A 27,543-nucleotide genomic window follows, 5' to 3' on the forward strand; every position below is an offset into this window, starting at 1 on the left:
AGTTGAATATTACACATTTTCCGGACTGGACCTTGTTTCATCCCAGGTTCCGCTCCTCGGTTTGGATGTCTCCACCTGTCTGCAATCTCCATGGACCAAGCGGCTGATTATCCTGGAGGCTCCGCTGGTTCCTGGAGGACGTCTGGCTGTGGAGTCCATGGCTTTGTGGGTCTTGTTATTACTGATCCTACGTCTGCCCTCGGGTGAGTCCTCGGAGTCTTCCTTTTTTGGTATTTATCTGCCAGGATTAGTAGTTTGTGGGTTGGAAGTTTACACTTTGAGGTAACCCTCCTTCACCTTGTGGTGGGACCCTCAGGCCTCCTCCATGAGTGGCGATAGGGTCCGTATATATATATATATATATATATACCCCCTGGTCTCATGTATCCTGGTGTTATGTGCAGGTATCACAGATGTGTCTCCATCCTCTCCAGTCGTAGCGAGGAGATGGTCCGCTTCGCCAATAACCGCAGGTCAGGTCATTTCTAATTTTTGTATACTAGTTGGATAAGGGGCAGCGGGGCCAAACTCCATCTAAGGGGCAATGGTAAATTCTGCTGTATTTTCAAGTGGTGCCCCCTGGTGGCGGAAGGTATGAGTTACCGCTAATGATTAGCGAGCGTGCTTGGATAAGGTCGCTCATATCCTAAACGAGTATTTTTGGCATGCTTGGAAAAAAAAATGTTTGAGTCGCCATGGCTGGTCGGCAGCCGCCACACACGCAGGGACTGCCTGTTTGTTAAGGACTAGTGATGTTGCTCATAGCATTAACCCCTATAAAGAGATTTTTGGGGGTAAAATAAATCCTTTCCAACGGGACGGGATATGTTAAAAGTAACAGTCAATCATGTTCACCTACCAGGACTCTCTGTGGCCCCTGCAGAAGCAGGAAGCGGCGAAACCAAACTTGTAGATTTGTGGGGGTTTTTTATATTTTGGTATTTAAAAAAGAAAAAAACCAGAACTTTCTTAGAAAATAGTATATATATATATATATATTTTTAAGACCACAGATTTTTTGTGTGTGTGTCGAGCATGTTTACCTACGTAGTTTATATCACTTTTTGTTCAATGTTTTGGGAAACGCTTGAGAACCTAAAAATAAAAAAACAGTAATTTACCTAGGTTACCTAGTTTTAGGCCATGTGCACACATTGCGGATTTCCTGCGGATCCGCAGCGTTTTGTTCCGCTCTGCAGATCCACAAGTGATTTACAGTACAATGTAAATCAATGGACAAAAATCTCTTTCTATCTATCTATCTATCTATCTCAGCCCAGCGTCACACTTGGCGTAGGAAAATACGGTCCGTTTTTTACGGGCGCAATACGCAGAAATGTTCCCAAAACAGTGGGAAGAATCTGCACAGGAAATTCCACAGGCAAATCTGCAACGTGTGCACCTACCCTTAGAATTTCAGACATTGGACCGTTTTGTGTATGCAGCTCCTGTGCAGATTATAGTTGTCTGTGGACAGAAAACAAACCCTGTGAGTTGTGAAGACTGATGGAAACATTGGTCTGTACAGGTGCTACATACAGAAAACATTAAGACATGTTTGTTTTTTTTTAAAGATTTTAATTACTTTAGAGCAATTATAATGTTGCACAAGTTCTCACACCCGCTTAAGGTTTTATTTTTCCTGATTATTCTTCCCAGGGGTGAAGTGCGGTATTCCACCCTTGAGGAAAACGGCAAACCTGATACAAGCAAACTCGCGTGTCGTCGGGGGAGCGGACGCACCGATTGGTGGCCAGCCTTGGACTGTAAGAGTAACACACGGGCGTTCGCATGTTATGTAGGAAATGAATACGTTATACTCCAGTCACAGCCAAATCTGCATCACAATTATGTTTAAAGAAATATGCAATAAGCATTTGAGCTGCAAAAAAGAAACTGGAAAATCAGATATTTGGGTTGTTTTCTTATCCAGGTGTCGATAAAGTTTTATGAAAGACACATCTGCGGGGGAGCTATTGTAGAGAGGAACCTGGTGGTGACCGCCGCTCACTGTGTGTATCCTGCAGATAAGTGAGTATCAGCCAAACGCCGAGATCAAAGGTGACACAGTGACCGAAAGGGGACCGTCGAGGTCCTCTGCGCCCGAAAGGGGACCGTCGAGGTCCTCTGCGCCCGAAAGGGGACCGTCGAGGTCCTCTGCGCCCGAAAGGGGACCGTCGAGGTCCTCTGCGCCCGAAAGGGGACCGTCGAGGTCCTCTGGGCCCGAAAGGGGACCGTCGAGGTCCTCTGGGCCCGAAAGGGGACCGTCGAGGTCCTCTGGGCCCGAAAGGGGACCGTCGAGGTCCTCTGGGCCCATAAACGACCATCATTTGCATCAGGATATGTAGGAGGTCATCATCATAATTAATTTTTACCTCTATAGGCGGCCATCATCCTCCAGGACCCTAGTTGATATATGCAGCTTTCGTAGTCATGGACCCCAGTCCCTTTAGGTGGCCATCAGCACCTTTAGTCATCCTCATCATAACCAGTGCCCACACGCGGCGATCCTCCTTGGCCCCAATGCCTCCATTATAGAATGATAGCATAGCTGGGCTGTGCCGCTGTCCTGTAGATCATGTCCACCTCCAACTCCCATCATTTCTTATTTCCAGTAACAAAATCCAACACTTGTTGGTGGTCGCTGGAGAGTACGACCAGAGCAGCGCGGACCCTGAGCAGCAAGAAATCCCCGTGTCTGAGGTGAGGCTGCATCCAGAGTACAAGCACGATGGGAGTATGCGTTACGACATCGCACTGGTCTATCTGCGGCGGCCGGTCATCCTGGGTAAGTGTCATGGAGGCTCCTATTGTAGATATCTTGGGTGCTGCTCCTCTTCTCAGCCCTTGGTGTTAACAGTCAAAACATAGGCAAAGGGTTGTCAGTTGTCAGCTTTATAGCAAATAGTATAACTCTCAGCTGAGGCCTGAAAGTGCACTGTACCTTTAAATTCCTTCTGCTCCTTGTCTCAGGGTCTCGGGTCCAGCGAGTGTGCTTACCACAAGTGGGGGAGAAGACTGAGCCCGGGACTTTGTGTGTGACCAGCGGATGGGGAAGGGTTAACGAGAGTAAGTTTACCAGCTTACATATATAAAATCCAGTCCCGCCACAACCAATATGGCTGCCATATTGGTTGTTGGTAGCTTAAAGGGGCTGTCCAGGATCACAAAAACATGACTGCTTTCGTTATGAAATGACGCCACACTTGTCCATGGAGGTGTTTGGTATTGGAGCTTGGCTCTGTTAAAGTGTATGGACAACCCCTTTAAGGGCAAGACTTGACTATGCCCCTCCCACATCTTTTCCAGATATCTTTGTCATGAGCTTATTATTTTCAGGTGGGGAGCTGGCAAACATCCTGCAGGAGCTGAGCCTGCCCATACTGGACGACGAAACCTGCAGATCTGTGCTCGACACCATGGGGCTCCCAGCCCTCCACGAATCAATGCTGTGTGCCGGCTTCCCAGACGGGGGCAGAGACGCTTGTCAGGTGGGCTTTCTAGATGGCACAGCGGGGGGGTGAGCTCTAATATGACACCTGTCTGTTCATTTCTCTTCTTCTGGTTCATATTATACAATACACTGCCTCTCCATGCTGCACAGACTTGTTTTAGCCCCTCCCACTCATAAACAGGAAGTAGGGAGACATTAACAGGAAGTCACATGAGGGAAACCAAGTAAGAAAAGGGGAAATCCTTCTGTCAGAAATGGAGAAAAATTTATGTTTCTTCTTAGACATTGACTTGTGCTATAATTTGGTCGTGTGATTTATCTCAGGGAGACTCTGGAGGACCCCTAGTGTGCAGGCAGCGGTCCGGTACTTGGGTCTTGGCCGGCAGTACGTCCTGGGGCGCTGGTTGTGGAAGACCGTGGGGAGCGTTAATGACTAATGATGCCGCTCTCGGGTCTCCGGCCGTTTACTCCAGAGCGTCTGCACTCGTGGACTTCATAAGAAATTCCTCATCTGACAGTAAGTCGCCCTAAAATAAGCCAGGACTACGCGGGACTGACACGTGTATCGGTATGGGGAGCGAAGCCGTGACCACCTCTCATCTGACATGATCGTATCGGTCCGAATAATCCCAAAACTCTGTGCTGATTACTGCTGTAATGTCGTTATAAAAGTTGGAGCATTTCCTGATGCAGAGCTCCCCCTAGTGGTGGCTGCAGACAGGATCTTATCGTGTATCTCTGTATACAGGGAGCTCCCCCTAGTGGTGGCTGCAGACAGGATCTTATCATGTATCTCTGTATACAGGGAGCTCCCCCTAGTGGTGACTGCAGACAGGATCTTATCATGTATCTCTGTATACAGGGAGCTCCCCCTAGTGGTGGCTGCAGACAGGATCTTATCATGTATCTCTGTATACAGGGAGCTCCCCCTAGTGGTGGCTGCAGACAGGATCTTATCATGTATCTCTGTATACAGGGAGCTCCCCCTAGTGGTGGCTGCAGACAGAATCTTATCGTGTATCTCTGTATACAGGGAGCTCCCCCTAGTGGTGGCTGCAGACAGGATCTTATCGTGTATCTCTGTATACAGGGAGCTCCCCCTAGTGGTTACTGCAGACAGGATCTTATCATGTATCTCTGTATACAGGGAGCTCCCCCTAGTGGTGGCTGCAGACAGAATCTTATCATGTATCTCTGTATACAGGGAGCTCCCCCTAGTGGTGGCTGCAGACAGAATCTTATCGTGTATCTCTGTATACAGGGAGCTCCCCCTAGTGGTGGCTGCAGACAGAATCTTATCATGTATCTCTGTATACAGGGAGCTCCCCCTAGTGGTGGCTGCAGACAGGATCTTATCATGTATCTCTATACAGGGAGCTCCCCCTAGTGGTGGCTGCAGACAGGATCTTATCTTGTATCTCTGTATACAGGGAGCTCCCCCTAGTGGTGACTGCAGACAGGATCTTATCATGTATCTCTGTATACAGGGAGCTCCCCCTAGTGGTGATTGCAGACAGGATCTTATCATGTATTTCTGTATACAGGGAGCTCCCCCTAGTGGTGGCTGCAGACAGAATCTTATCATGTATCTCTGTATACAGGGAGCTCCCCCTAGTGGTGACTGCAGACAGGATCTTATCATGTATCTCTGTATACAGGGAGCTCCCCCTAGTGGTGGCTGCAGACAGGATCCTATCATGTATCTCTGTATACAGGGAGCTCCCCCTAGTGGTGACTGCAGACAGGATCTTATCATGTATCTCTGTATACAGGGAGCTCCCCCTAGTGGTGGCTGCAGACAGGATCTTATCATGTATCTGTATACAGGGAGCTCCCCCTAGTGGTGGCTGCAGACAGGATCTTATCATGTATCTCTGTATACAGGGAGCTCCTCCTAGTGGTGGCTGCAGACAGAATCTTATCATGTATCTCTGTATACAGGGAGCTCCCCCTAGTGGTGGCTGCAGACAGAATCTTATCATGTATCTCTGTATACAGGGAGCTCCCCCTAGTGGTGGCTGCAGACAGGATCTTATCATGTATCTCTGTATACACGGAGCTCCCCCTAGTGGTGGCTGCAGACAGGATCTTATCATGTATCTCTGTATACAGGGAGCTCCCCCTAGTGGTGACTGCCAGAACACCTGGGGTTATAACCAGTACTGCTTCTCATTTTGTCCGTTATTTGGTGCTTTCTTCTCTCCTTAGAATAAATCTTGTACATTTTGCATTTTGCAGGCATCTGCAGTTCGAGACCACTGACTATTGTCGCCAAAAATGGTTACATCAAGTACCCCTTAGATGCTAACAGCAATTATTCCAACAACAGGTAACATTTTTGTAATTCTACAAACCCTCCGCCTCCTAGTGGTAGAATTGTTTCTTACATGGAAAAGAGTCAACATTTTGCTTATGTCATAGATAATTTTCTGTAAATGGTTCCCTGCTATAACTTGAGCTCTGCCTATCCTTAAAGATCATGTATAAGCTATATGCATGTTAGCACTGCATCACCCCTTTAAATCTGTCATCATTGCAGTCAATGTCGATGGACAATAGTTTCATCTGCGAATATCAAGATCCGATTTATAAAACTGGACTTGGAGGATCATGTGACCTGCGCTCACGACTCGCTGACTTTTACTGTCAAACAGAAGGAAGTCCGTGAGTATATTTAAATTTATGCATGAAAATTATTTTGTTGCCCATTATATTAAGAGTCACATTTAAATGAATTATGTTTATGTAGGGGATTACAGCTCCATTTTCTGATACAGAGCTCCAAATCCCCAGCATAGCCATAGCTTTACATGATAAATATCTGGCTGCTTGCAGTCACCACTAGGGGGAGCTCCATGAATACAGGATTCACTATGTGCAGTGAGCTCCCCCTAGTGGTGGATGCAGGTAGTGACTGTAATAGATTTACATAGAGAATATATAGAATGGTCGCGTACGACAATCTTTTCTGATGTATAATCTATGGAAATGATGGGGTGAAACATTTGCTGCCCTTTCTCAGGGAAGTTGTGTGGATCCGTCCTGCCGTCCCCTCTAATAATCCGCTCCGGTAATGTCACGGTGTCTTTCATCTCGGACGGCTCCGTCAGTGGCCGCGGGTTTGAGTTCGAGTTTTCTACGTTATCTCCGACGTCGAAGAAAGGTGGGTGCTGATTGGACGGCCGTTCTGCGGGGTCTCCGCCTCGGGAACTCAGTTCTTCTGTCTCGTTGTATAGGCTCCGGGTGCGGTAGTGCTGCGGAGCTACGAGAGGAAGGAAAAATCTTCACCCTTCATTATCCCGGGTTGTACCCAAGTAACACTTCCTGTCGCTGGGTCATAGAAGCGCCAGAAGGGAACGTGATACAGGTAAATGGCTTCTTGGGTCCATGGTGATTGTATACAATCTCTTATAGAGATTTAATACTATTAATGTCTACTACCCCTTTTGGGTCCAATACCAAGGATTCAATAAGAATAGTTATCTAGAGTTCAGTGAGCTTATTTTCAAGAAACAGCGCCACTTAGGTCTATCTGGCTGTGTCTGGTAATGCAGCTCAACCCCAGTGTCCACATCTGCAGACCGTACTCTGATGTAATAACCTTGTTGTGTTCACTTTGCAGATTGTATTTGAAGACTTTTCTCTGGAGTATCAGAAACAATGTGATTACGATCATGTCTCAATTTACAGCGACAGAGAGGAATCTCGCCTAATCGGTATTAGCAGATACATAACATTCTGTTTGGAGCCACCACTAGGGGGAGCTCCCTGTATACAGAGATACATGATAAGATCCTGTCTGCAGTCACCACTAGGGGGAGCTCCCTGTATACAGAGATACACTATAAGATTCTGTCTGCAGTCACCACTAGGGGGAGCTCCCTGTATACAGAGATACATGATGAGATCATGTCTGCAGCCACCACTAGGGGGAGCTCCCTGTATACAGAGATACATGATGAGATCATGTCTGCAGCCACCACTAGGGGGAGCTCTTTGTATAGAGATACATGATGAGTTCCTGTCTGCAGCCACCACTAGGGGGAGCTCCCTGTATACAGAGATACATGATAAGATCCTGTCTGCAGTCACCACTAGGGGGAGCTCCCTGTATACAGAGATACATGATAAGATTCTGTCTGCAGCCACCACTAGGGGGAGCTCCCTGTATACAGAGATACATGATAATATCCTGTCTGCAGCCACCACTAGGGGGAGCTACCTGTATACAGAGATACATGATGAGTTCCTGTCTGCAGCCACCACTAGGGGGAGCTCCCTGTATACAGAGATACATGATAAGATTCTGTCTGCAGCCACCACTAGGGGGAGCTCCCTGTATACAGAGATACATGATAATATCCTGTCTGCAGCCACCACTAGGGGGAGCTACCTGTATACAGAGATACATAAGACCCTGTCTGAAGCCACCACTAGGGGGAGCTCCCTGTATACAGAGATACATAAGATCCTGTCTGCAGCCACCACTAGGGGGAGCTCCCTGTATACAGAGATACATAAGATCCTGTCTGCAGCCACCACTAGGGGGAGCTCCCTGTATACAGAGATACATGATAAGATCCTGTCTGCAGTCACCACTAAGGGGGCTCACTGTATATAGAGATACATGATAAGATCCTGTCTGCAGCCACCACTAGGGGGAGCTCCCTGTATACAGAGACACATGATAAGATCCCGTCTGCAGTCACCACTAGGGGGAGCTCCCTGTATACAGAGATACATGATAAGATCCTGTCTGCAGCCGCCACTAGGGGGAGCTCCCTGTATACAGAGATACATGATAAGATCCTGTCTGCAGCCACCACTAGGGGGAGCTCCCTGTATACAGAGATACATAAGATCCTGTCTGCAGCCACCACTAAGGGGTGCTCCCTGTATACAGAGATACATGATGAGATCCTGTCTGCAGCCACCACTAGGGGGAGCTAACTGTATACAGAGATACATGATGAGATCATGTCTGCAGCCACCACTAGGGGGAGCTCCCTGTATACAGAGATACATGATGAGATCCTGTCTGCAGCCACCACTAGGGGGAGCTCCCTGTATACAGAGATACACTATAAGATTCTGTCTGCAGCCACCACTAGGGGGAGCTCCCTGTATACAGAGATATATGATAAGATCCTGTCTGCAGTCACCACTAGGGGGAGCTCCCTGTATACAGAGATACATGATGAGATCCTGTCTGCAGCCACCACTAGGGGGAGCTCCCTGTATACAGAGATACATAAGACCCTGTCTGAAGCCACCACTAGGTGGAGCTCCCTGTATACAGAGATACATAAGATCCTGTCTGCAGCCACCACTAGGGGGAGCTCCCTGTATACAGAGATACATAAGATCCTGTCTGCAGCCACCACTAGGGGGAGCTCCCTGTATACAGAGATACATAAGATCCTGTCTGCAGCCACCACTAGGGGGAGCTCCCTGTATACAGAGATACATAAGATCCTGTCTGCAGCCACCACTAGGGGGAGCTCCCTGTATACAGAGATACATAAGATCCTGTCTGCAGCCACCACTAGGGGGAGCTCCCTATATACAGAGATACATGATAAGATCCTGTCTGCAGCCACCACTAGGGGGAGCTCCCTGTATACAGAGATACATGATAAGATCCTGTCTGCAGTCACCACTAGGGGGGCTCACTGTATATAGAGATACATGATAAGATCCTCTCTGCAGTCACCACTAGGAGGAGCTCCCTGTATACAGAGATACATGATAAGATCCCGTCTGCAGTCACCACTAGGGGGAGCTCCCTGTATACAGAGATACATGATAAGATCCCGTCTGCAGTCACCACTAGGGGGAGCTCCCTGTATACAGAGATACATGATAAGATCCTGTCTGTAGCCACCACTAGGGGGAGATCCCTGTGTACACAGATACATGATAAGATCCTGTCTGCTGTCACCACTAGGGGGAGCTCCCTGTATACAGAGACACATGATAAGATCCCGTCTGCAGTCACCACTAGGGGGAGCTCCCTGTATACAGAGATACATGATAAGATCCTGTCTGCAGCCACCACTAGGGGGAGCTCCCTGTATACAGAGATACATGATAAGATCCTGTCTGCAGCCACCACTAGAGGGAGCTCCCTGTATACAGAGATACATGATAAGATCATGTCTGCAGCCACCACTAGAGGGAGCTCCCTGTATACAGAGATACATGATAAGATCCTGCCTGCAGCCACCACTAGGGGGAGCTCCCTGTATACAGAGATACATGATAAGATCCTGTCTGCAGTCACCACTAGGGGGAGCTCCCTGTAAGCAGAGATACATGATAAGATCCTGTCTGCAGCCACCACTAGGGGGAGCTCCCTGTATACAGAGATACATGATAAGATCCTGTCTGCAGCCACCACTAGGGGGAGCTCCCTGTATACAGAGATACATGATAAGATCCTGTCTGCAGTCACCACTAGGGGGAGCTCCCTGTAAGCAGAGATACATGATAAGATCCTGTCTTCAGCCACCACTAGGGGGAGCTCCCTGTATACAGAGATACATGATAAGATCCTGTCTGCAGCCACCACTAGAGGGAGCTCCCTGTATACAGAGATACATGATAAGATCCTGTCTGCAGCCACCACTAGAGGGAGCTCCCTGTATACAGAGATGCATGATAAGATCATGTCTGCAGCCACCACTAGAGGGAGCTCCCTGTATACAGAGATACATGATAAGATCCTGTCTGCAGCCACCACTAGGGGGAGCTCTCTGTATACAGAGATGCATGATAAGATCCTGTCTGCAGTCACCACTAGAGGGAGCTCCCTGTATACAGAGATACATGATAAGATCCTGTCTGCAGCCCCCACTAGGGGGAGCCCCCTGTATACAGAGATACATGATAAGATCCTGTCTGCAGCCCCCACTAGGGGGAGCCCCCTGTATACAGAGATACATGATAAGATCCTGTCTGCAGCCACCACTAGGGGGAGCTGCTTGCTGACAGAAGTGAGGTCCTCCTGCCATCGCTCCGCCCACGCACTGCTGTTGGTTTTAGTCTTTCTGACTCTTCCTTTCTCCCTCTTTCTAGTCACTTTATGTGGGTTTCTCGTGGATCATGTCGTCTTCAGTCCTAGTTACATTATGGTCATCAAATTCCAAAGTGATCACGAGGGAAATTATGCTGGTTTTAAGGCAAGGTTCAGCTTTGTACATTCAGGTATGTGTGCATGGTGTGTAGACTTTTGAAGTTTTTTTTTTTTTTTCTCATCCATCTACAATAAAAATAATTGAGCTAATTTATTTAAGTTTATAAATAATCTGACTGTTTTATGTGCTCACAATCCTATGTGTTGCCATGGTAACAGACTACAAATAAAACCCCTGTGTGTAGTCAGATCTGGTAGTTATGAAACTTTTCTGCTTCTTTCCAGAACACAGCACCACCCTTGTCCGGAGGTTGTGTCAGGTACTGCAGGAGACCTGTTTACTTTAGTTGAGCCAATCTGCAGTGCCAGACACAACCTTTCGATGGGGTGGCGCTATTTGAGGAAGAAATTACCAATGATTTTTGTAACCCAAGAAAATCATTTTGCTTCTGCACCAACCTTGGGGGAACAGGAGATTCATGATTTTTTTCTTTTTGGATTTCCCTCCAGATCGGTTACATTTTGCAGACGGACAGACAGATGTAAAATCCATTCAGACGCCTCCAGCACCAAATCAGGAGTCAAAGGGTCTTCACATTGGTGAGAAACTGACCCCATTGATTCTTGGTCCAGGTCCTTTTCCCACCACCCATTGTGTTACTGTTCTTTCCCCTTGTAATGGGTGTTTCTAATATAATGCCGTGATTTGATGTTTCCCTCCCCTATGTGTCCGGCTGGTGTTTAGGGGTCTGCGGAGTGGCGCCCCCGCCTCCCCAGTGGCTTCTGAGTCGTATAGTTGGAGGGGAGGAATCTTGCCCTAACTGTTGGCCGTGGCAGGTAGCCATCATGTACGAGGACATGTTCCTGTGTGGAGGAGCCATGGTATCGCCCCAATGGGCCCTGACGGCTGCTCACTGCAAAGTGTAAGTCCCCAAAAATTGCAGGTGGGCTTCCCTGTGGGGGTGTAGGGCAGCCATGTTTACTATACATAGTAAGGGAGCATATCAGGGGCTTCCCTGTGGGGAGTGTAGGGCGGCCATGTTTGTTATTACACATAGTAATGGAGCAGATCGGGGGCTTCTCTGTGGGGGGGGGGTTTAGGACCACCATGTTTGTCACTATACATAGTAATGGAGCAGATTGGGGGCTCCCTTGTGGGGGGGGGGAGGTGTAGGGCGGCCATGTTTGTTTTTACGCATAGTAAGGGAGCACATCGGGGGCTTCCCTGTGGGAAGTGTAGGGCAGCCATGCTTGTTATTACACATAGTAAGGGAGCACATCGAGGGCTCCCCTGTGGGGGTGTAGGGCGGCCATGTTTGTTATTACACATAGTAAGGGAGCACATCGGGGGCTCTTCTGTGGGGGTGTAGGGCGGCCATGCTTGTTATTACACATAGTAATGGAGCACATCGGAGGCTCCCCTGTGGGGAGTGTAGGGCGGCCATGTTTGTTATTACACATAGTAAGGGAGCACATCGGGGGCTCCCCTGTGGGGAGTGTAGGGCGGCCATGTTTGTTATTACACATAGTAAGGGAGCGCATCGGGGACTCCCCTGTGGGGAGTGTAGGGCGGCCATGATTTTTATTACACATAGTAAGGGAGCGCATCGGGGGCTCCCCTGTGGGGAGTGTAGGGCGGCCATGTTTGTTATTACACATAGTAAGGGAGCACATCGGGGGCTCCCCTGTGGTGAGTGTAGGGCGCCCATGTTTGTTATTACACATAGTAAGGGAGCACATCGGGGGCTCCCCTGTGGTGAGTGTAGGGCGGCCATGTTTGTTATTACACATAGTAAGGGAGCACATCGGGGGCTCCCCTGTGGGGAGTGTAGGGCGGCCATGTTTGTTATTACACATAGTAAGGGAGCACATCGGGGGCTTCCCTGTGGGGAGTGTAGGGCGGCCATGTTTGTTATTACACATAGTAAGGGAGCACATCGGGGGCTTCCCTGTGGGGAGTGTAGGGCGGCCATGTTTGTTATTACACATAGTAAGGGAGCACATCGGGGGCTCCCCTGTGGGGAGTGTAGGGCGGCCATGTTTGTCACCTCACTTTGACTTTGGGATTACAGATCCTCCGATGTCTCCCAATACCGTCTCATCGCTGGAATCCATGACCGCCTCTTAAATGAATCCAGTAGGCAGGTCAGTGTGTCGGATGGAGATATGTGGCCGCCTGCTATAAAGGATCTTCTGTATATTTGAGACAAGCGGTTAATTTTGTGACTTCCAGGTTCGGATGGTTCACGTCTTTGCCGCTCATGAAATGTACAGTCCCATCACCAGAGATTACGACCTTGCTCTGATCCGCTTGGCAGAGGAACTGACCTTTAACGACTTTGTACGTCCGGTCTGCCTGCCCAGTATGGAGGAGCCCCTGCAGCCGTCATCCCTGTGTGTGGTCACGGGCTGGGGCAGCACAAGAGAAGGTGACGGTTCTTGGCATAAATCCTACCATGGGAACTCGCTGCCCATTGCTGAATTTGTTTTTGTAGTCGAGGGTCTATATTTTATTATGGAGTCTGGGATTTGTATTTCTTTAGGGTTGCAGGTCTTCATTATTGTAGTTGGTCTATATTTATATGTGGGGTCTGGTTTGATCTGAGGTCTGGATTTAAAGGGGGTCTTATTGGGAAGGTGTTTGGTCTCTACTTGTTTATTTGGGGTGCGATGAAGGGAGCCATATGCACATTTTGTGATTCAATGCCGTAGATTTGGGTTGTGCCCTATATAAGGAGGACAGATAGATATATGTAAAACATTGAGTATTTGTCACGATTCTTCCGCTCAGAGTTTCGTGGATTCAGTGAGTGACATTTTTGCTGCCCTATGGAATCGGGGTTATGCTGAGCTGTCAGTCTGGTGAATGACAGCTCAGTCATCCAATCTAGTGCAGGGGCGTGTTGAGTTGTCAGCATTTTGATTGACAGCTCAGCCATCCAATCTGTGACAGTGAGGTTCTGAGTTTCCTTCAGGTGTTCCCTGTTCTAAGTAATTAACCAGCTACTTAGCTAAACTGTCAGTCCCAGATCACTTGCAGTTGTAGCATTTGCTTGATGGGGCATGTTTGCCTTGTATTTCAGTGCTCTGCTTGTTGATCTATCACCCCCTGACCTTGGACATTACTCTGACCATCCGTTTGCTCTAGCCCCTTTTGCTGTGATCCAATATCTTCCTGGTATTCTGATCTCGGACCGTGACTTGACTACGCCTTTGTCTTTCCCCCTTAGTTTACGACATGCTCTCTTGGTATCTAACCCTGAAATGTTTGACTACCCTGGCTGACGGGTTGTCCATGAGTAGTGCCTTGCGTCACGGTATTACTTTGAATCTTCATAGATGTCTCAAAAGTTGGCAAGTAGGTTAAATGATGTTCAAGTGTGTCCACCCTTTGTGGCTGGCTACACGGTCAAAGCATTTTCCACTCATGGTTGGCCAATTGATGAGTGATTATGAAACGACATGGTGCAGCAATTGGCCAGAGTGGTGGGCAGTTTCTACATGTCACCAGCCACCGCCTGTGGTCTCATCCTTGATGTAAAGAGCCAATGAGGCCCTGATTATAGCTGCTGGTTGCTGTTTCGATTGAGATGGCACTTTCTGCTAGGAGAGGGTAAGAGGGACCATTGTCATGCAGTCTGGACACAGAGCAGGTGACAGAGATGACATGGTTTCAGGTTTTACCTTTAATGATCCAGTACTTGTTCCATTTATTTGGTAAAATAAAATGACCATTTTTCTTTTGTGCACTTCAGATGGGCAATACTCCAATCGTTTGCAGCAATTACCAGTCCCCATTCTGAACAACACCATCTGCAACAGCAACTATTACCCAGGAGCCATCTCAGATAATATGTTCTGTGCCGGGTTTCCTGGTAGTGAAGGAAAAGATGCCTGCCAGGTCTGCAACAAATATCTCTTAAGTCTCCGATCTCTAAAGCGAGGGGTTATACAACAGCATATCACTTATGGTTATTTTCTACAGGGGGATTCTGGGGGGCCATTGGTCTGTCCCAGATCAAATAAAACCTATGTACTTTATGGCATAGTCAGCTGGGGCGTGGGCTGTGCACGACCAAAACGGCCTGGTGTATATACAAGAGTCCGTTCTTTCCTAAGCTGGATCGAAAATACCCAAAAAGGTAACTGGATAGAGTGGACAATGGCTTCTGTTCAGAAGAAGACCAACACTGAATATTAATTTCTCTGTTTATACAGAAGTAAACAAAACTTTACATCATCCAAATAATCCCGTAAAGAAACCGATGTCACCTGAGGGGCAGAGATCTCTACTTGCTGGTAAGTTGGACAAAAATTATAAGGTATACTATCTCTATGCGAGTCTCAAATGTATCTCTGAGATTTAGAAACAAAGAGCAAAAACTGCACTTGGCTCTCTGAGTACTCATGGGTGTAAGACAGAAAATACATGCAGATAATTACCTTCTAACACAAAAATGTCTTGCAGCTTGTCCCAAAGACCTTCTTTTGGAGAATGCGGTTGGCTCGATTGGTTCACCAGGATTTCCATATGGATATTCCGAGGGCCTGATCTGCTCTTGGGTCATCTCTACCTCATTGTCTCACAGCTTAATAAAAATTGTTGTGGAACAAGTGTCTATAGTGGAATCTGTAAACTGTATGACGGAATCTCTGTCCATCTACCAGGAGAAGAACAATGTCAGTCAATTGATAGGTAAGAAAAACGTGGGTGATGCTTATGGACTCACAGACCAGATCCAGAGAAGGGAAAATTGCAGGTATATTCATGTTAATCGAACTGATCAAGTGATAGATGGGGGAGAATCCACCCAAGAGTTAGAGGAACAAGACCCTAAAACCTCTTTCTTGGCCATAGGGCTAAGGTTTGACGAGTTATTTTATACGTAATGGTATCATCTCTGCAGATAAGATGTGTGGCTTCCATTCCACCCCTGTTACCTATAAAAGTGGCGGACCCATCATCAGAGTGGTCTTCATCTCTGCCAGTCAAGGCACTTATTGCAGAAAAGGCTTTAGTCTCCAGTACAAGATTTATGGAGGACGAGGTAATATTATATGTCGCCATGAGATCCCACCATATGACCACATGTTCTTCTAAGGGGTGAAAATATTTTGAACTAATTTACAGTTCTCTGCAGTGAGGGATTTTATGGAGACAAGTTGGAAGAAATCATCAACTCAGGAGAATTGTAAGGATGTCATTGAAACTTCAGAGAACGGGGTGATCACATCTCCGGGATATCCGACCGATGAATATCCCAGTGATCTAAGGTAATGGTTCTGAATGTTTCCATGGATTTTGGAATAATAGTTGGTCATTATGGTCTATTAGAGTACCATTCCTAAAATTTGTGGCCTCATAACTCCTAACTCCAACTAATCCTATTGTTGATCAAACGAGTCGAGAACAAGACATTCCTTAAAAGTTCCTGGTGCCAGGGACATAATTTATCAAGTAGGCAATAACTTGCCCACTCTGAGGAGGTGGACACCTATTCTATGGGGCCAAGCTAGTTGGTGGCCCCCTCAAGTCTGAATTTCAAGTACCTAGAGAGCTGTTTCCTAGGCGTAACCCTATTTCTGATTTGAAGTTATACCCAGGGTGAATTTGAACACAAAGGTTCAACTCAAAGTTCAGCTTTTAATTCTAGATGTGAATGGAGGATTATCGCACCACTTGGGAGCATCATCCGATTGGACATCGACTCATTAATTACAGAAGAAGACGAGACCGGCTGTCGGGATGTCCTCCGCGTTTATCAAGGGCTTGGTGAACAAAAAGTCCTTCGAGGTGAGAAATTAATTAGGTGAAACTTTGACAAAGCACACTGTCTATTGGTGAGGATGGAGTACGTGATTGGGTTAAGGCTGGCCATTGAGGTGTCTCACAGACTTCTATGAACATGAAGAAGTCCGGTGATGGACCACATCCAGAAATGAAAGTTTCCTTTTATTGGACAAATTTGATGCTCATAGTTAAGATTTATATTTTTTTCTTCTCAGGCTATTTTTGTGGGAACATGTCTGGCTATTCCATGAAGACTAGTAGTCCAGAGATGACCTTGGTGTTTACTTCAGACTCCAAGGTGTCCATGAACGGGTTTACTTCCAGATATTCCTTTTGGAAGCTGCAGACCGGTATGAAGGCTGTTCCATTGGTCAATTATTCCAATAAATTAAGAACATGTAGTATCTATTACCTTTTATGGTTGGTTGCTCAAAATTCATAGTGTACAAAAATAGGAATAAAAAAAAGATTCGTAATTGACAAACCTGCTTGAAGGCCTTTTCCATCTGGCCGTACGCTACACAATGTAAAAAAAAGTTAACAGACCTATAAAGCAGACACCAAAGAGGGTAGCAGGTCAACCGAGATGGAACTTCATTAACCCGTTTCTCAATAATATATATATTTTTTTTTTTTTGCTTTTTTAGATTCTATAAATCACAATGAGGACTTGTCTAATCTCAGTAAGTCTAAATTTTCTCAATAAAAAAAGAACGTTTTCGAATTTCAGAGTTCACTCAATCCTTCATGCTAGGCTTCTTAATATACTACTTCACAATGTTTGGTACTCTCCTGTCACAGGGTCCTTCTCCGATACCGCACAATCAACAGAGCAAGAGAATAGTGAACAATTCCAGAACCTTTATTTAGGCAGAAACACGAAAGGTCCATATAATCCACCACACAAAGGATAAAATAGTCCAGAACATGAATGCAGTTCAGTAACAAGATAAAAGTCCAACAATCCAGCACAGAGGATAACAGTCCATATACTCTTCCTTCTCTCTCTGACGTGCTGTCTTCACATCATGGGTTCCACACAGGATCTGATTTCCCCCCAGCTCCTGTCCTCTCCTTATGTCCAGGAGTAGTCAGACAGGTTGGGGTGGTTTTCAGCCCTCCCACACCTGACAAAGGTGCCTGGTGGATTAAGGCACTACAGGGGGTCATTGTTTCAACAAGCTAGTTCAATATGTCATTAGCATATTAGCAAACAGGTTTATTCACTGACCCTGTGGAGAGATAAGAATACAGGAATGTGGGGGCTGATATCAGATGGCATATAACAGCCATTCATCTATTGGCAAATAACTCATCCTACAAGAGAACACCATGATAATCAGTAAAATATAAATATACACAAAATGATACCCACATAACATATCACACCATCACATCTCCTCTCTTCAAGATCTGTGTACCTTGGCCAGCCAATTCAAGATTTTGACTATTTGTCATGTGTTCTGATATAATTTTGAAGGGTTTTTAGGTATATTTTCTTTGTTTTAATCATTTTTACCTTTTCAGGTTGCCCCGTACTGAACATTTTAAGAGCTGGAACATCCAAGTTAAAATCACCCGGGTATCCGGTGACTTACCTTAATGGACTTGATTGTCGTTGGATCATTTCTTCTGAATCTGGGAACGACCTTGCGTTATACATTGTAGACCTAGGACTGGAGGACTCTCCAAATTGCACATGGGACTTTTTAAGTATTTATGATGGAGAGGGTAATGATACCACGTTGTTGGGTAAGTTTTGTTGTTTTTGAAAACGTGGGGATGGGGGAAGAGATTATTTTTCCTTTCTCATGATATGCAGCTTCATATCTTCTGTATAACTAAATTATAAAGTTCTACCACTAGGGGAGCTGAAGAGCTTACTGCATACTGGGTTACTCTTGAGTTCTATTGATTGTCCGTATGCATTTAGCTCCCCCTAGTGGAGGCTGCAGGTAGACAGAATTCTACAACGAATTTGTATGTGGTGTCAGAAAAATAGAGCAATTTTGTCTACATCTTTATTCTCGGAAATTATCCTTTGAGCAATTTTGAATCTACTTAATATAAAAATGAAAAATGTTTGTAAATTCTAATGAATATGTCATGGTCTCTTGTGGGATGCCATCTAGTTTACTTTTCTTCTCCTAGTATCACTTTGCGGAAATAAGTCCAATCGTGTCTTCATCTCCAGAAGTGGCTTCCTAACTCTTCACTTCCACACTGACAACTCTGTGAGTAGTCGCGGTTTCCATATTCGTTACGGCGAGAGAAATAGATCTTCCGTCATGGAGACATGGAGATCTGTGGAGGTTGCGGTTGACTATGGTAATTGTCTATCGTATAATATCCAATATTTCAGAAATATATCAACGAGTGAGCACCGAAGTCAGGGAGACCTGACCTCAAAACTGCGTTTTTGATTTCTTTTTGTAGACCTTTGTGGGATCTCTTCTGTAGATCCCATGCCAAAAACCAAGTCTGCTTCAATGACAGAAGTTGTTACAGATGAAAAAGGGACGCCCCGAGTGGTGGGAGGTCAGAACGCTCTGCCCAGGTCCTGGCCGTGGATCGCCAACCTCGAGGACCAATGGGGAGGTTCTTTCTGTGGAGCGACAATCATTCATGAGAAGTGGTTGCTGACTGCGGCCCACTGCAACTTTGTGTAAATGTTCTCGTTATTACTAATCGTAAAGATAATTTAAAAGGAATGAAAAATATCCTACGCCTGTGCCATCGGGTCAATAACTTTACCAAAAGTGGAATTTTGGGAGAAATTATCCATGAAGCTGAGTCGCCCGCCAGGGCCGTGGGGTACCCGGCACCGGGGGTCACAAGGGGATGTCACGGTGGCTGCGACCCGGTCTATGGCCCTGGGCTCCCATGTAAAAGGGGAAACTCTTTGAAAGGGATTTGGTGAATAGAGTTTATGTTCGTGACACCACCTGTGGTATTCGGTCAGTGTGGACCGACGCTGCTTTATGGGGTCCTCTGGGGTGATGTTATGGCAGCTAGATGGTATACCTTCCCACAGGTGAAGTATATCCCCAGGGCTCCCGGTGTGTAGATGGAAGATAGTGAGTGGCACAGTAAAGAACGAGGACACAGGTTTGCAGTCTCTTTACCTGGTTTACTGAAGACTTCAGGCAGCCACAGTCCAGGGCACCAGATCACAGGGCAGGCAGGGTCCGGCCGGCTTGGGAGCGAATCCAGAGTCCCCCTTTACTAGGTGGGAGTTAAAAGCCTTCCTCAAAGTGCGGTGGTGTTGTAGTCCCTTACTGCCTTTGGCTTCAGATAATGTCCTCAGAGTTCTTCTCTCTGTCCCCCATATAGGATAGGACATAAAGCCGTATGACTGGTGACATGAGCCTTTTTACAGGGACTCTAGCCACGCCCCGGGCTCTATAGGTGTCACTGTGCCTCCTGGGTATTAAGGCGGACAGGTAACTTGCAGTTCAGCTGTCCTGCGGTCTCTGATGTAAGTCGTAGAGTCCTTACAACCTCGGTGGTCCGGCTACCGGTTATCTGCGCCTCAGAGGGAGGCAGCCTGCTCTTAGCTGGTCTCCCCTGATATCTTTCCCCTGTGCTTCACTCTCCTTCATGCTCACTCAACGATGTTCGGCTTTCTGCATGTCTCTGTCCAGGAGGTGTGGTACTTCAGACAACACGGCCCCTTCAGACCTTCTGACCCTCTAGGTCGGTCTGCTCTATTCTGTCTCTGACAATCTGATCTCTCTCTTTCCCTCCAAACCACAATATATATGCAGGGGAGTCACCTATCAAATAGGATTAAAAGCTCCCCCTTGTGCCTGGAGTGTGAACATGTTGTGTGTATGGTGGTTACCTGATGAGAGTTATCCTTCATCGCTTCCAAACGTAACATCACTCTCCCCGTGAGGAAAGCAATGCTACTGTGACGACCAGGACCCTGGGGCGCCACAAAGCCCCCTCCCTCTAGATCATTCAATAGAAAAATGCTTCTGATTGAAAAGTTTTATGAAGGGAGGAGACACTGGGTGGCGTGACCAAATCTTAGTGGAATGCCCATGGATGATGGGTATTCTCAGGACCACCCAAAATCATTGGCACGTGTGCAAGGAAACGGCCTCTGTTGTATTTGGGGCAAATTTTACTAAACTGTACATTTTGAAGGGTCCATGCAAAGTTCTATAAATGTTATGATAAATGCTGTCCTGTTTTTCGCAGTGTTGGGTCAGACAGAGTGATCCTAGGACACGTAGACCGGTCTTCTGCTGACAGGACAGAAGCCGTAGTAAGAAAATCCTATGTTCATGAACTGTACGACAATGACCTGGTTCCTTCAGATTACGACCTCTGCCTACTAGAGCTTGAGTTTCCTGTTCTCTTAGGTAAGAAGCTATTTTTCTAGGAAAATCTTATCTTAATGGTAGACCATCAGTACCTGAACAAAGTAGGTTCAAGTCCCATAATTCCCTGCACTGAACAACCAGGTACAGCGCCATACGTTAAATTGTAGCTGTGCCTGGTAAACTGAACTGAGCCACATTGGTTTCATTACTTTAAATGCCAAATTTGGGACATTTTTATGGGCTAAATCGGGACTGTTGCCAAGTATCTGAATGGCGGGAGTCTGCCTTACACATTAAACCCTTAATGGATGGCTGTATATTGACAACCAATGTGGCTACCATCATAAATTCAGTAGAGTTGTCAGTCATCTTTCACAGGGACCTTGAAATGCGTTGGTGCATTAGTAAGCAGTTTTACCATTCAAGCTGGGGGAACAACATCCATAGCCATATAACTGCAGACATTTTATTACATTGTCTATATGAGGCTGGACATTCTGTAGACTTCTCTCTTTCTTATTTTAGGTGATTCCGTGACTGTAATATGTTTGCCACAAGAAGCTGAAAAGTTTGGACCTGACAGCTGTCTGACGGCAGGATGGGGGGCTACCAAAGGACGAAGTAAGATGCCTAACAATGCCAGTGACCGTACAGCCAACTGTAACATAACTACCGTACTTTTATTCGAGAAGCAGTCCCGGCTCCGGCATTGCCACCAATCAGCTGAATTCAGGGACTACAACAGTACAGTGCCAGCTGTGTCCCCTCTGTTTACCCTGGTGCATTGCCATACTTAAAGTCGTGGCCCTATATGATACCGCAGTTCAGTACTGTTTAAGTCAATTAATCCGAACCATTAAAACAGTTTTTTGGGGGTTTCTTCAAGCCATACTTTCCGATCAGCTGAATGGTTGTACCTGGTTCTGAGGCTGTATGCTTACTTCTTCCAGCTGACCTTCTCCTAGTTTTGGTGTCCTGCATCAATTACTATGCTTGAAGTTATACCCAAAGAAATATAATGACCTTGAAAACTCTAAAATGTTATGGTAGGATTGTGCCGACTGGTTTTTAGCCTCTCCCCGTCCCCAGGACGTAGTTAGTAGATCATGGTAAGATGGTCGTTCCTGTTAACTGCCATATTATATCCTACTGATGGTTCAGAGAACAGCTCGAATTGGACTTTGTGGTCCGAGGAGAGTAGACCTCAATAACACAATATGTGGTCTAGATATAGAGGTCTCCATTCAGTAATGAGGATGTAGAGAGCATCTTGAATAAAGCTGGTGAGGAGAGGTGGTGTCGCTGGCCACTTCAAAGCTTCTATAGCCACTGATGATGGCTTCCAAAACCAACACTGGTTAAGCTCCAGGGGCATGTAGGGGGGGGGGGGGTCCCAGGGGTTTGACATCTATTTGCAATATAGTACTAATTGATTAATAATCACTCAAGATGCAGCGACGACACCGGAAGTCAATAGGAGAATAGTTATGGGCAAATCGACAATGAAGTCACTGGACAAGGTCTTCAAATTGAGAAACCTTTCATCAGCGACAAAGACACAGCTCGTACATAAAACAAAAGCCAAGAGAAAAAACTCCTATGTTCAATTAAGAATAGTCTTTATTAGAGCAAATATCATATCACAAACACCAATATATAAAACTATTTAAAAAAGAAGTCGAACTGCAGAGATAGATGACCGGCAAATATAGGTTGATCGTGTTAAGTCTTAAGGAGTGTTAATCATTTACGAGTTACATCATTCGTTACAAAACGGTTAGAGACCTAAATGGAGAAAAAAAGTACAACATGAAAATAAACATTCATAATCATTTTGCAACCATGAGTGGTATACTATCTCCACCCGGTGGTAGAAATGTACAAAAAACGTTTACAAGGGAGTTTTCTAGTGCCTTTAAAAGGAAATATATATCTTAAATAGCCTTAATGTAATAGGCATCCATGGGTTAGGAAGTGTTATGTTTCAAATGCAATAAAATCGAATGATAAAGTGCAAGTGCTTATTAACCAATCTTGTATTAAACGGATCAAACACATATCCAGCCACATGGTTGCAGAGGTAGGTTTAACTGAATGGGGTTCTCTAGTTCTACACAAGACAACATAGATATCCAATGGTCAGGAAATGTTGAATTTCAAGTACAATGGAGTGAGGACAGTAAAGTGCAAGTGCCACATGTGAGTCACTATACAGCTGCACTAGCATACATATATCCCGCATTTATCTACTCTCTGTACCCTTTCTGAGGAAGCACTAAGCGACATGTGCATCAGAGCATCTAATCTGGTATATATATATAGTGATTACTTGTCCTATTGAAGTGTTATTCTATTTTATACACTTTATCTGTGAACTTTTGATACCCATATGTCTGGATCTGGGTAAAATTCCTTTTAAACATATGATTGATTCTAAGCACTTGCACTTTATTGTCTTCACTCTATTGTACTTGGAACTCAACATTTCCTGACCTATGGATATCTATAATTACTTGTCTTGTGTGGCACTAGAGAACCCAAATTCAGATGAATGATTAACCTACCTCTGGAACCATGTGGTTGGATATGTGTTAGATCCATTTAGTGTAAGATTAGTTAATAAGTATTTGCACATTATCTATTCTATTGTATTGCATTTGGAGCTAACACTTCCTAATGGATGCCCATTACATTAAGGCTATATATATTTCCTTTCTAAGGCACTAGATAAATGTAAATGTTTTTCGTACCAGCATTTATGCATACATTTTCTACCACCGGGTGGAGATGGCTTACCACTCATGGTTGGAAAACTATTATGACTATATATTTCAATGTTGTACTTTTTTCTCCGTATTCCGTTTTGGAATTAATTATGTAACTCGTGAATGATTAACACTTTTAAGACTAACACAATCAATCTATACTCGCCGGTCATCTATCTCTACAGTTCAACTTCTTTTTTTTTTATAGTTTTTATATATTGGTGTTTGTGATACATTTGTTCTAACAAAGACTATTCTTAATTGAGCGCAGGCTCTTTTTCTGTTGGCTTTTGATTTATGTAAGCTCCCATATACTTATAGGACCTTCTTAGGCCATTTTTGGCTCATGCATAGTGTGGTGTTTTCTGTAGCAACATATGGATGTGAAACCTGGAGGACAAAGAAACAAGACAGAAGAAGAGAAATCGACGTCTTCCAAATGTGGTTCTGGAGAAGGATGTTATCAATACCATGGATGGCAAGAAGAAAAAACAAATCAAGCCAAACATGTCACTCAAAGCGATTATCACTAAACTACAACTTGCTTACTTTGGACACATTATATGAAGAGAGCAATCACTGGAGAAGGACCTCATGATCGGAAGAATAGAAGGAACAAGGCAAAGAGGAAGACCAGCAACCTAATGGCTTGATACAATCAAGACAACGGCGGAGAAGACCCTGGTGGACCTATCTAGGCTTGCATGAGATTGATCTTCCTACAATTCATCAATCAAATCGCCATAAATTGAGCTAAAGGCCGTTACATAAATAACTGATCGTATTCCTATATTAATTGCTAATCTGTCACAATTTTACATACTATGCTAATAGCAGTTCAAGTAAGTACATCTCTGGGTTAAACCCTCATATATGGACCCTTTCTGATGGGCTACAGTGGTCTGAGGCACCGCAATTCTTCAGTACATTGACTGGCTAAGAGTTGGGGGTTCGTCAACTGGTTGGATGAGACTGCTGTGGATCGGGAAGTCCCAAAATGTGTGGGATTGTCAGTAGAGATGCACTTTTTGTGATGCTGCTACTCCCCGTCACACCAACAAGAGGAAGATTTGAGAAGTGGATATAAGGTTATGTTCTTGGTGAAATTGAGTGTACGTAGTGTTGTACGCATGTGGTTCCTGTTGTGTAAGCTTCAACTTGTCAGTATTTGTGGGAAAGGAACAGCTTCTTATTGTAAAAAGCCTGATGGCATAATGGTAGAGAGAAACGCTAAGTCTGCATACAGGCTGCAGTGCTTGATGTCCACATTACTTTTGGAAGCTCAGAGTCAAGAGGCATACCTCACAAGTTTGCCTATGATATGGAAAATTCAGCAAAGATCCGGTATTCACAAGTGAATTTAATGTAAAAAAAAATGTTTGCAAATTTTGTTACAAGTACATTTTTAAATTCAAATCACCTATGAAGATTGGATCTATGCTGGATATTCCACAAGTGGTGGATAATGCGGGCAGATAAGGAATATAACTAGTGATGAGCGAATATACTCGTTGCTCGAGTTTTCCCGAGCACGCTCTGGTGGTCTCCGAGTATTTATAACTGCTCAGAGATTTAGTTTTTCATCACTGCAAGTGCATGATTTACGGCTATTAGCCAGCCTGAGTACATGTGGGGATTCCCTAGCAAACAGGCAACCCCCACATGTAAATCAAGCAGCTGAGTCAACAAAAACTAAATCTCCGAGCAGTCATAAATACTCAGAGACCCCCCGAGCAAAGAGTATATTCACTCATCACTAAATATAACATATTGTCAAATTCTGGATTATAATAGCTGTATTGATTATATTGTGTTTTACCATGTGAGCAGACTGTGAGCTGTTCATATTAGCTGGTGGTCTTGTCAGTTTGCAGTAGCTTGAGACTAAAGTGCACCAAAGATGGGTTGTTGGGAATTGGGTCCGAACTTCAGATCTTGACCTTGTAGGCATGCTCGACTGAGCTGAGTGTGCGCATATCTTTTAATAGGGAGATAAGGTCAAGCCTATATCAGACACTTCTGATGCAACACGTCTGATCCTAATTTCCTCCATAAGTGATCCACTGGAAACTTTTTAAAGATCATACCTCTGTGTGTAAATCAGTGTGTCACTAGATTATTTTCAACTCCGAGGACACCGCATTGAGATATTAAAAACTTTTTCTCTTTTAGGTATCTTTTATCCTAAATTACTTCGACAAGCAAATGTCAAGCTCATGTCCACAGAAGACTGTAAGAGCTACTGGGGCCCAGATGTAACGGAAAGAAACCTGTGTGCGGGGGCAGCGGGGGCTTCTGCGTGTGTGGTGTGTAAGCTTTCTTATCTAACTCCTAGATTTTAGATATAATAAAAAAGCATGGTAATTACTTGCTGACTCCCAAATATGCCGCCCTTAGGTGAACATTCGATTGTGAAGGTTGGAGGGTTGCACCTTGATCACCCACCAGGGATGCTAGCATTAATGAAATCACTACCTTTGGCCACCAGACGTAGAGATATAAATCCCTCAGCTGCACTAGACCACCGGGGATGCTGTTGTGATTTTGCTTTTTGCTCCCTCTAGTGGTCATTAGTGATTTGACTCTGGAGCTTGTCTTTTCCTATATCCTCACCTGGGCCGTTAGTTCAGGGGCGTTGCTATATAAGCTCCCTGGACCTTCAGTTCAATGCCTGGCATCGTTGAAATCAGAGCTAATCTGTTGTGCTCTTGTCCTATGATCCTGGTTCCTGTATTTCAAGCTAAGTCTTCTTCCTTGCTTTTTGCTTTTGTTTTGTTTGGTATTTTTGTCCAGCTTGTTCCAATCTGTATCCTGACCTTTGCTGGAAGCTCTAGGGGGCTGGTGTTCTCCCCCCAGACCGTTAGACGGTTCGGGGGTTCTTGAATCTCCAGCGTGGATTTTTATAGGGTTTTTGTTGACCAGATAAGTTATCTTGCTATATTCTGCTATTAGTAAGCTGGCCTCTCTTTGCTGAACCTGGTTCATTTCTGTGTTTGTCATTTCCTCTTACCTCACCGTTATTATTTGTGGGGGGCTTGTATTTTGCTTTGGGGTCCCTTTCTCTGGAGGCAAGAGAGGTCTTTGTTTTCTTCTCCTAGGGGTAGTTAGATTCTCCGGCTGGCGCGAGTCATCTAGCGATCACCGTAGGCATGATCCCCGGCTACTTCTAGTGTTGGCGTTAGGAGTAGCTATTTGGTCAACCCAGTTACCACAGCCCTATGAGCTGGATTTTTGAATCTCGCAGACTTACACGTTCCTCTGAGACCCTGTCCACTGGGGTCATAACAGGATGCACTGTCAGGAATGGATACGTGGCCTCATATATGCAGCTCTCAAGTGGTATAACTAGAGTCCAATGGGCCCCAATGCAAAATTTGGACCTGGGCCCCTACCTACATCTTCGTCAGATGTATGGACCCTTGTAGCGTTCCTGATCCTGTGAAGACATAAGTGCTTGCCCTTTCATGTAACAATGTCCCCCATCATGTAATAATGTCCCTGATCCAGCACTTTCCTGTAATAATGTCCCCCATCCTGGGCTCCATCCATTTATAATGTCCCCCATCCTGCAGCTCTCTCACTACATTTTTATCGAAGTTATGAAAAGTGCAATTCCCAAGCAAGAGAATAGAGCAAGACGGGCACGTGCGTCCGGTTTCCCATTCCTGGCCATGTGTAATAGGGCTTTATTCTTGAGACAAATGCAGATCACAACAGTGGGACGTGGATCTTTATGGCCTATACGGTGGATATGCTATAAAGGTCCAAGATAGGACAGCCCCATGTGTACCTTAGACTTGCATAGAGTAGTTTTGCTTCTTTGCAGCAGTTGGCTGGGACTGACACTTCTTCTTTTTGCAGGGGGATTCCGGGGGTCCACTGATCTGCCGGTCAGAAAACAAGTACAAGTTGGTTGGAGTAGTCAGCTGGGGAAGCGACACTTGTGACCCCAACGCTCCTGCTGTATATTCCTCAGTATCTAAGTACAGAGCCTGGATAGAGAAACACATCGGAGATTAATGAAGGAAAAACAAGATGTAATAAACAGAACTATAATTTCTCGGTCA

At 45.4% G+C, this 27,543-nt stretch overlaps 1 protein-coding gene across 3 annotated transcripts; it reads left to right on the forward strand.

Moving 5' to 3' along the window:
- Positions 1–27,543, forward strand: OVCH1 (ovochymase 1). Of its 3 annotated transcripts, none has more exons than XM_077266947.1 (34): positions 1–203; positions 405–473; positions 1,660–1,766; positions 1,934–2,031; positions 2,616–2,788; positions 2,974–3,069; positions 3,340–3,491; positions 3,779–3,971; positions 5,693–5,783; positions 5,994–6,118; positions 6,477–6,617; positions 6,691–6,821; positions 7,077–7,170; positions 10,532–10,660; positions 11,100–11,189; positions 11,335–11,512; positions 12,662–12,734; positions 12,823–13,018; positions 14,345–14,490; positions 14,575–14,731; positions 14,808–14,888; positions 15,058–15,285; positions 15,497–15,637; positions 15,731–15,863; positions 16,244–16,383; positions 16,596–16,730; positions 17,028–17,063; positions 17,908–18,132; positions 18,532–18,708; positions 18,817–19,045; positions 20,587–20,750; positions 21,237–21,332; positions 25,649–25,782; positions 27,338–27,543. In XM_077266947.1, the coding sequence occupies exons 1-34, from the start codon at positions 158–160 to the stop codon at positions 27,494–27,496; spliced, it is 4,563 nt and encodes a 1,520-aa protein (XP_077123062.1). In that variant the 5' UTR covers positions 1–157; the 3' UTR covers positions 27,497–27,543. The 3 variants fall into 3 exon arrangements, with proteins under 3 accessions (XP_077123062.1, XP_077123063.1, XP_077123064.1); XM_077266948.1 differs by having other exon boundaries at positions 17,908–18,111; XM_077266949.1 differs by lacking the exons at positions 5,693–5,783; positions 5,994–6,118; positions 6,477–6,617; positions 6,691–6,821; positions 7,077–7,170 and having other exon boundaries at positions 8–203.

The sequence above is a fragment of the Ranitomeya variabilis genome, chromosome 5 (genome assembly GCF_051348905.1).
Source record: "Ranitomeya variabilis isolate aRanVar5 chromosome 5, aRanVar5.hap1, whole genome shotgun sequence".
NCBI classification, from domain to species: Eukaryota; Metazoa; Chordata; class Amphibia; order Anura; family Dendrobatidae; genus Ranitomeya; species Ranitomeya variabilis.